This window comes from Topomyia yanbarensis, chromosome 1, assembly GCF_030247195.1.
Source record: "Topomyia yanbarensis strain Yona2022 chromosome 1, ASM3024719v1, whole genome shotgun sequence".
Classification (NCBI taxonomy): domain Eukaryota; kingdom Metazoa; phylum Arthropoda; class Insecta; order Diptera; family Culicidae; genus Topomyia; species Topomyia yanbarensis.
In genome coordinates, this window is record NC_080670.1 from 36,726,932 (window position 1) to 36,737,445 (window position 10,514).

The 10,514-nt window shown below is 39.8% G+C and overlaps 1 protein-coding gene across 1 annotated transcript; it reads right to left on the reverse strand.

The window, feature by feature from the left end:
- Positions 1-532: 532 nt before the first annotated feature.
- Positions 533-10,191, reverse strand: LOC131677381 (uncharacterized). The gene is made up of 3 exons (XM_058957171.1): positions 9,569-10,191; positions 9,266-9,455; positions 533-1,266 (listed from the first exon to the last, which is right to left on the reverse strand). The coding sequence occupies exons 1-3, from the start codon at positions 9,951-9,953 to the stop codon at positions 918-920; spliced, it is 924 nt and encodes a 307-aa protein (XP_058813154.1). The 5' UTR covers positions 9,954-10,191; the 3' UTR covers positions 533-917.
- Positions 10,192-10,514: the final 323 nt, after the last annotated feature.

Sequence of the window (10,514 nt, forward strand, 5' to 3'; positions counted from 1 at the left end):
ATCGAGCATGAAACAGCACTTTCCCGCATTTCCGTAGCACCCAGAGGCTAGGTTTTACATCCCATAAACGAAGTGTAATTTTCAGCCACGAACATTAGCTTCTGCTGCCACTGCATACAACCGGAAGCATGACGAGGGACGGTTTTCCTCGTTCCGCCGCGCTGGACAACTTGAGCGAAATTAAGTAATTTATCGTTCTACTAATGAGCGATTGCGATTTCTCTCCGGCCTGTGTCTTCGCAGTCCATAAAAAACATAAATGCGCGGATAGATGGTCGGATAGACCCAGACTTGCCAATTGGAAAGCGATGATCTGTGTGCGGATCGCAACGGATGTCTGGACTCGCTACGGACGGATGCAGACAGATTAGAGGTTTATGGAACGCGTGCACTGGGCCAATTGGGATACATTTCTTTTAGTGGAGAAAATCGTTCAGGACAATAAAACACATGGTGGAGTATTTTTTTTCAATTTCCCAGTTCTTTCAATAAATAAATAAATATTAGTTCGTAACAGCATTGTACAGAAGGGGCGGTGGAAAATAATTGTACAACAGATTGAAATGCTTTCCCCCATTCCGGGAGGGAAGTGATCTCCTGCGGATGTGGAAAATACTATGACTACACACTAAACAGTTCTGTTAGCTTCTGATTTGGGGTTGGTGGTGGTCTATCGTCTCATCTAGTTTTCATTGGATCGGATTTCGATTAGGTTCGTAGGGATACTTTGGGCGGGGCTTCCGCTTGGGCCCGGTGGTGGCGCGGCTACTTCTTATTGAACACGAACGCGGAGGTAGGATTCTGCCTCGTGACGCAGTGGCTTTGGCTTCTGAATTCCTTCGTTATTTTCTTTATCTACGTTTTAGGGGTAAACTAGAGCGTGTGGGGGGTTTTGGTTGTACACGGATTGGGGAGTTTTAGTAGTACTTGGCAGTCTGCACCGCCGGATAGAAGTCCTGCCGCTTGATTTTACCACCGGGGAAGTGATGGCGATCGTTGGAACTGGCCGCTTGCGAGGACGCTCCGCTGGCAACGGAAGCCGACTTGTCCGCGGCCTGGTTGGTATCGACGACGGCGTTTACGTTGCTAGCGGCGCCGAGACCTTCGGCGGCGTGCAGAGCTGCCGGTCCGTCGTGGTGTCCGAGGTGTCCGCCCAGTCCCATCGGGTACATGTCGTGTCCGGAGCCGGGGAAGCCGTGATGGAAGTCCATGCTGTACGGCATCAGGTACGGTTCCTGATGGTCGAAGTACGGCGGGGGCAAAACGCTGCGGAGAGAATGGGAAATGTGTTTTTATAAAACCGAGTCAAATTTATTTTTTGCTGTAAATGGGAATTTAAATAAAAAACTTCGCGATTTTAACTATGCAGGTCAAATATATTAACCAATACCAGAAAGTTGGTTGAAGTAACAACATTGTTCGAACAGATAAAAAGACATTTAAAGAAGCAATATTTGTTGTTTTCCGCACTTACATAGTAAGGTAGTATAACAGGTCAATCGATATTATATACTAATAAAGTGGTTAAACCGTATATAGACCATTCCTGTGATTTTTTCTTTTGCATCGAAAGACTTAAAATTTCAATGTTTGTGCTAAATACTCTTTTGAAAATTCCAACTGCGTTCCTGGTTCTTCAATATTAATTGTACTATTTAATTATTTATTTATAAACGTAAATAATTAACAGGTCGCAATCGGCTCTAATAATGATGCCCTAATCTAAATTAAATATTTATTGATTGAATTTTTCTAAGTCTTGAAGTTATGGATATTGTAATTGCAGTAACTGCATTTTTCAGATTAATTGCAACAATTTGAGAATGGTGAGACTTTAGGAATACCTGTAGAAACTTGTAATTGGAATATGGGTTTTATATGACACTAAAAATATGCCAAGTTTGTACAACACAAGCCTATTTTTAAACTCCAAATCAAAAGCGGAATTTGCCGTGCTTGTGTTTTATAATTTAAGTCATTAAAACACGTACTGTTTTAAGCCATTTTCAATGCAGCTGTCGATAAAACATATTTCATTAAATAGAATTAACAGGGAAACACTAAAGAGACTAGAATAACAAAAAGACGCCATGTTCCGTTTGGAATTCCAATTTAACTGTCAATGTCATTCCAAACGAACAAGAGAGTTGTCAATCGTAATTATAAACATTTAGCATTATGTGGCAATGTTTTTAAGGAAGTATTGTTATGCAAATAATTAAAATTACTAAATATTTTAAAAATAAAAATTAAATCCTCAAACCAAATTTGTTACAATACCATCGCGTTTAGGAACGTCAAAGAGAAAATGGTTTGGTTTGGTGGGAGGACGAAATTCAGCATGAGGGTAATGAATACCAAATGGTGCAAACAATAAATTGGGACCTAATATGTTTTTGCTGCTGCAAAATACCATTCCTGCGTATATAACTATGTTTTAGCTGGTCGAGAAACTCAGCAGACCAGAAGTTGCATCAGAGTTTTATATTGGCTAGAAGAAACAAACGGAATAACAACAAACTAGTTTGGTGACCCAGTTAAGCTCAGCCGGAAATGAACTGGAATTCTGGCTGGTTCCAGTTCGTATTCCGGCTCCAGTGACACAACCGATTCTAGTTAGAATCGGTTGTGTCACTGGAGCCGGAATGCGAACTGGAACCAGCCAGAATTCCAGTTCATTTCCGGCTGAACTTTACTGGGGAGGCTTGCACATTTGCAGTGTTGCTTGTGACCTGTAGCCTGGGTGCTAGTTGAATTGTTTCCACTGAATTAAGATGGCGTCTCTTTATTCTAGTCTCTTTCCATTGCTGGGTCAGCTGTCAAATTTGCTCACTTATGTGGCTATATTCATTGTCAAGCATGAGCGATGATTTTAACTACATCTTCGTATAAAATATGATATTGTTTGGGTTTGCTCAATCGATGCATGGAATAAAAGAAAATAATATTTTTCAAAAATGATCGAAATTTTAATGAAAATATTACAATTTTAAACATTTTCTTTGATTTTCTTGTTTATAAATATTATGATCTTCCATCCTAGTTTGACATTAAACGAATCGGATTACCGAAAGACCCGTAAGAACGGTTGGTTTCAAAATCGTCTAATAAACGACGTTTGTTGAATCAACGTCGGACGACGTCCAAATAATCGTTCAACAGACGTTCATTATTGGACCAGTGCTGAACGGCTTTGAAACATTTTTTTGGGCTTGTCAGTGGGTAGTTATCAAATCCGCTGACAGATATAATTTCGTAGGTTTTAGTCAAGATGGGAGAAAGGTGGGAACATTTGACACTTTTGAGTGTATTAGTTTAATACTTGCAAAATTAAGCATGGCGGCCGGGGCCCTTGAAGTGAACGAACGAGCATCCTGATTCTTTGGCGCACGATGAAAAGTGAGAAAAGGCCGAGCTTCACCTCGAATCTACCTATTAGAACTCTTAGGGACACTTTTTACTTCGAAAAAACCGATGGTAACAGAAAGGCCCACTATGTCATTTGTTTATGCTTTTCTTCTTCATATCCTCTTGTTTTTTTTTGGCTTCATCAAAGAAAAATGACAACCGCACTCACACACCGAAAAAAATGTGCACACCTGTATCCGTCTTGGGTTTTAGTGTCAGCGCTTGGTTGAGAAGGGCAGAATCCTAGCATGAATCGAGCAGAAAAGTTGACAAAATTCAAACAGGAATCCCGGCCGTACTTTTCTGGCTAAAACCGAGCTGTTTTGGTTAGCCAAGTTTAACTGATTCCGCCCAAATCGGTTGTTGCATTTGAGCTTATTTTCTGACAACTTTCCTATAAAACAGCAATAGTGGATATAAATTCCATCAGAACCAACTTCTGCAAACTTTCTGCCAAAATGCGGTGACAGGGAATACTGACATAACGATTTCTGCCATCGGAAATGATATCTGAGAATACGTGATAATGGCCATAAAGAATAGGAGAGAATATTGTTTCTGGTTTTCAAACAACAACGTGGTTGGGTGGTAAGCGTGACCGCCACCCACCCCAATTGGTCTGGGTTCAATCCCAGTCGAGGGCGTTGAGATTTTTCAGAGATGAGAAAAATCTGAGGTCACGCCTTCCTTCGGAAGGGAAGTAAAGCCGTTGTTGGTCCCCGGTCCATGAATTGATGGGTCGATATCCAATCCAGATAGTGGGAGTGTCACCTCTCTGGCGTCGGTGTTTGGCCTCGTATCGGAAATAGGCCGATCGAAAATAAACAGAATTGGAAGAAGAAGAAGAAGGAAACAGCGTACGACGGAGCGTGCGTGTAATTTCAATTTCAATATTTCCTCCGCAAACTTGTCTTTGAAACTGAGAACGACACTAGAAACTTTGAATTTAGTGCTGGGAAAACTAGTAATGATATTTCTTTGTTTCACTTCGATTCCGCGAATTTACAAGCTAGCGATAGTATTAGAAGACAGGAGTACGATATGTGTGCATATTTCCCATGTCAGCTGGGTTCTAGTTAAGTTTTATGATGTACAATGATTTCTATGATTGTTTTTTATGAAAATTAAAATGAGAATTAAAAATTACTGAGAGTAAATAAAAACGAAATTGAATATTCGGATCATCATTGGAAATCGAAAGCTGTTACCTCTACTCGTCGCTTTCGTTGAAACGAAAGAAGGTGCTTTTTCTTTATAATTTTGTTTAGTGTGTATTGACACAATACAGAGTTAATGAATTTCATCGTTCATTGAATAGATGTGAGAATACAAAGAATACAATGATGATTCACATGTGCGATCTTAAATGCAATTTTAATAAAAGTTAGTATCCTCACAGAGAACAGACGCCCATCTTCAGTATTCAACTTGTGTAAAAATCCCTAACGTTTCAAAGGTAGTTGGGATATCTCCACCAGGTGCGCTACTCTCGTCATGTTTTTAGTGGCTTAGTTTGAATTGACAGCGGCTATACCTCTACCCAGTCAAACAATTCCGGAACCGGTTCGGACTACTGAGTGGATTCAGTATAGATTCCATCTCAAATGCATCAACCGATCTCAGTTAAACCCATTCCGGAACCGGTTCGGATTTCTGAATGGAATCAGTATAAATTCCAGCTCAAATGCCACAACCGATTCCGGCTCAATCGGTTTCGGAATCGGTTGTTGCATTTCAGCTAGAATCCATACTGACTCCATTCAGGATTCCGAATCAAATTCCGAATAGTTTGACCGGGATTGAGTCGGAATCAGTTATTTTCTTTGAGCCAGATTCCATACTGAATCCATTCAGGTTTGTGAATCGGTTTCGGAATAGATTTGATGGATAGTTGGGATAAATTGGTGTGGCGGCGTTAGTGTGTTAACGTATATTCATTCAAAAGTTCACACAAATTTCATTAACATATTTGTTCGATCATGGATGTCTGTTCTCTGCGGTATCCCCTTGAGTAGAACACAAATACAGTTTTATATACATAAAACAAATACAATGGACCATTACCTAATTACGTAAACGGTGAAAAAATGACAGTTCAGAAAGCTTGTTTACAAGGTGCTAGAATTAAAGAACGATTCGAACCAAGTCGCTTGTACTGTGACGGAAACAAAAAGTTTTTCAAAGGTCCCCCGGATAGAAATTAACAATAGCATTTACCCTTCAAACAATAGATATTATGATTATTAATATTACAACATTGGTCAACGCAGAGTTCTTGCAGTAGATTATAATAAAACTTTAGGTATGAGCGAAAAATGGTATAGGAAATTCATGTTGAATTTTACCGTTGCTGAGAAAAAACTTGTTATTCCTTGTTATTGTTATTACATCGATTTCTTTAATGTTAAGATACATAACCACCCCCATCTTTTACTGTAAAACTCGATTTTGCATTGAAATTTACGGTATAAACGTTAAAGTTCATTGCTTCTGTACTGTAGCATAGCGTTGGACTTTACTCTAAATTATTGTAAAATTACTGTATTGTCAAAGTAAAAATCACGGCTTTATTACTGTACATTTTTACTGGAGCCGTGTAAACAAGCTCTCTGAACTGTCAAAAAGTAATATTGAACAGTTTAGCGCAATGCTCTATATGCGAATCAGTATTATTTTATTTTGTCTGCTACAATACTTACCAAGCAAATACAGCAGCAAAAAAGTGTACACACCACCACACCAATGAAACCAAAAGTTATCAAGCTGTCAATAGTAAGTACGACAAAAGTAAGTGTCCGGAAAGTATTTTACTGGCGTTTTGCTCAAATATGAAATTTCGGACAGTTAGTACATACGTGAGAGAATAATTGAATTAGTTTAGTTTGTGACATTAATCATTTTGATAGTACCGTTAGAAAAATAATGTAATAATGTAAAGGTACCTTTCATTTTTCCCAAGTGTGTATAGCCTGGATTCGAAAATTCGATTATTTACTGATAGTTAGCCTCACTTTTCTTGGAAGTTCATGAGCACTATTCACTTGGACTGGAGGGAAATCGCAAAAAAAATGGACTTACCATGTAAACAGTACAAGCGAACTGTCAAAAAAGAAAGGTCCAGTTCGCGATGACAACCCCCTAAGAACGGTTTCAAAATCGTCTAATGAAGGACATTCATTGGACTAACGCTGGACGACACCCAAATAACCAAGTCCATTCTTGGACCCGTGTTGAATGATTTTGAAACATTTTTTTGGGCTTCTTCCCACCCTCTACGAACAATTGGTTCCAAAATCGTCCAATAAAGAATGTGCGTTGGATCAATATTGGACGACGTCCAAATAACCGTTCAACAGACGTCCATTTTTGTTATACCCTTACCGGAACCGGTTCAAAATTCTGGATGGAATCAGTATGGATTCCAGCTCAAATGTAGCAACCGATTCCGACTCAATCGGTTTCGGAATCGGTTGTTGCATTTGAGTTGGAATCCACACTGACTCCATACAGAATTCCGAATGGTTTGACCGGGCAGTGCCGATGCGAAGTAACATTTGCTTTTCTCACTTTCTCGGTAAAGTACAGGATGAAAAGGAGACGGAATTCTGTCACGTTCTAGTTACTATTTCGGACCGAGTTACAATCAATTGTAATTAGAGTAGGTATTGTCACTGGAGCCGGAATACTATCTAGAACCGACTTATTTTCTGAGCACGCTCGAGATGTCCCACTGAGAAGGCCAAAAATATGTTCCGTAATCGTTCAACACGGATCCAACGATGGACGTCTGTTGAAGCCCAAAAATGGTTACAAAATTGTTCAATGCGGGTCCAACAAAGGATGTCTGTTCAGCGCTTGTTTGGACGTCGTCCAACATTGGGTCAGCGAACGTTTTTCATTGAACGATTTTGGAACCAACCGTTCATATTCCGGAACCGGTTTGGAATCCAGAATGGCTGGAGTCAGCCAGAATGCCGGTTCATAAATTTCTATAAGGTTTCTGATCAGCTTAATATTAAATAAATTTCTGTTATTTTTGAATTTTCTCGGATCAACGAAAGATGATCGTTGGACAGGTTTTTCTGTTCGCAGGATAAGAGCAAACAATGTAGCATGCAGGGTTTCAAAACTATTTTTCCTTGAAAACAGTGAGATCAAGATACAAGAAAAGTCTTTTTCCATAAAGATAGGTGCTTCCCTTGCAGTGCTAGAAGCTACTCAATTTTTACCATCCTATCCTCAATACAATTCTCCAAGAATATTTACAATAGTTCATTTGCCTGGAAAACGTAGCCAAAGACAGTCTAAATTGATAAGTTTTATCAGTTTTCAAAAATATTGCACCATAACGAAGATATATGAAAAGTTCATTTTCCGTTGTTAATGTAAACTGTTCCTGGCAGCACTGCTCGATCGGAATCTAATCAGACTAATTACAATAACTTCAGTTCTAAGGCTGATCCTTGTAACTGTTAATGCTCAAATGAAAGGCAATAGTCACATTTATTAGTCTTACTTGTTTTTGCGAGCAAATCTTGCTTCAATCAAAAGTTATAGCTGTTTAAAAACGTTGTTGTCTACAAACAACATGGGCATGAATGGGTTGATTCGTATTCCGGCTTCAGTGACAAAACCGATTCTAGTTAGAATCGGTTGTGTTACTGGAGCCGGAATACTAACTAAAACCAGACAAAGTTCCGTCTGAACATTACTGGAAAGTTTGAAGTATCCAAACGAGCAGAAATCAAACATATTTCAATGCTGGATACGTTCAAAGTAGAGTAGTCTAGGTCCCAGTCACCAAATTTTCTGGCAGGGCCCGTTCTGCCACATTTCTGTCAGTCTTTGTTTAGCAGCCCTGTCAGATTTCAGCATAGGTTAGTTTCACCGCTTCAGTCAGAAACGGTTGCAACATCCCGAAAGATTAAATTGGAACTCACGATCCTGCCTCAACATTTGGTTTTTGGCGGAATTTTTTTTTTAAATTTCAGTTCGTGATCGTATTTTCTCCGCCGAACACTTCAAATGAACAGTCCACAATTGGTACTTATTACATCCACTGAATTATTGAGTCTGCTTGGTGTCTGAAAATCAAGCTCTCTTTTTACAATGGAGTCATATTAACATTATAAATCCGATCCGTAAAATTGAATGTTGATTGGCTTTTTTGTTTTTTTTTTCATGTTGAAATGAAGATATTTTGTTATTTAAAACTAGCCTATGACAAAAAATCATATTTAATTACATGCTAGTCTTTGAACTTTTTTCCAAGACTAATTTATTAACATATTGACAATAACTACACACCAAAAAATAATGAAATTTAAACGACATGTAAATCAATACGAATGTAAACATACAACGATTGAATCCAAAATTTGATTGAAAATTACGTTAAAATCAATTGGAGCATCAAAAAGCATACAATTTTACACTTTCATTCGTGTAATATTACATGTCATTCATTTTACAACAGTATTCGAGTAAAAATACATTGAAGTGCGTTGGTGTTCAGTTTAAAGAAACTGTAATATTCAATCCACGTGTAAAATTATAATAAAATTCGTTGAAGAAAACACGAAAATTCGTGTGTATTTGTCGTGGAACTTAATTTTACATTTATATTCATGCTCCAAATATGTGCATGAAAATAAACTTAAAATTACAAAAAAAAATTTCTGTGTAGCCTTCTGATCAGATGACAAATGTCGGGTGAAGAATATTTGCATAAATTCTTAAATTCGAAAAATTATCAACATTACAGGAAAAAGAAAAAAATACTTCTGAAAATATGACGGGTAAAATATGTTCGATCAATTCGCCGTCGTCAATGAATAAAGAATAAAACACTACTCACGCTACTGGTTCCATAAGTTTCTTGAAGGTCATCATCGCTACAACGATTAGGGCAATTTTGGCAACTAAAAAGGCCTTAATCGCTAGCAGCTTGACTCCGGCGATGGCGAGCGCGTACCAGCCGAGTTGGCTGAAAACCAGGAATGCTGGCACGAAGAAGCGCATATGCTTGCGGGTTCTGCCTCGAGCTCCTGTTGAAAGGATACGAAATAGACGAAAAACATGTGTAAAAGGTATCAGTTAGCGTGAAACACCGCGATACAAATTTTCACTCTCCCCGCACTCACCCCATGCACAGACTTACCATCGTCCTTTCTGAGCAGAGACACCTCGATAAAGTTCGGATAGTCGGCGGAGCGTTCGATGTTGAATACCATCGGTCCGATCGGGAACGTGATGGCGTTCCCGCTGAGGAAGTCCAGCGCCCGGGACGATCGTCCCTCGACGGTTAGGGGGATCTTCTCGACCGGTTCGATGCTGAACGCTCCGAAGTCGATCGCTTTGCGGGCCTTCAGTTTCTGCACCACATCACTGGCCAGTCGCGTCACGCAGGATGCATTGTTCGCGCAGGACCAGCTCAACTCGTTCAGAACATTCTCCCGGGCAGCTTCCTGCTTGCTTTCTTCGGCCAGGGCGCTCTGCGCCACTATGCAGATCACCAAGATCGAGACCACTTTTTTGAAATACATTTCTCCAGGTTTTTGCTTCGATGAACTATTACTATTCTGCGTTTCCAGCCCGAGACGAACGCTGTCTCTCTCTCCCGCACACACACACTATACCACTGCCCAAGAACACACACGCTCTGCTACCTCGACCAGGTTAGGAGCGGCCCAACTGAAGTCCTTGAACAGCCGATGAGAACTGTTCAACACGGGAATGGTAGACGCACGCTTTTTATCTGCTGCTCATTTGTAGTTACACCTTTGTTCTCTCTCTTATCGTATGTTATCACTAAACACTAAGAAGCAATAAAATGATAGATTTTTAGAAATTACAACCACTTTTATCCATTTCACACTTGGTGAGCACCGAAACTCCCCACTCCGCGAAGGCTCGCCTGCGGCAGCAAAAAAACCGAAAACTGATAACACACCCCACTGGGTGAAAACGAGACGGTCCGATCCGAGCTAGGAAAATCGGAAAATCACTCATGCTCACAAGTGCTACATCAGCTAAGCAAACCAACAAACACCATCCACCCACTCTTCATACCAGTGCAGTGCGCGAGGGAAAAAAGGGCATCCGCC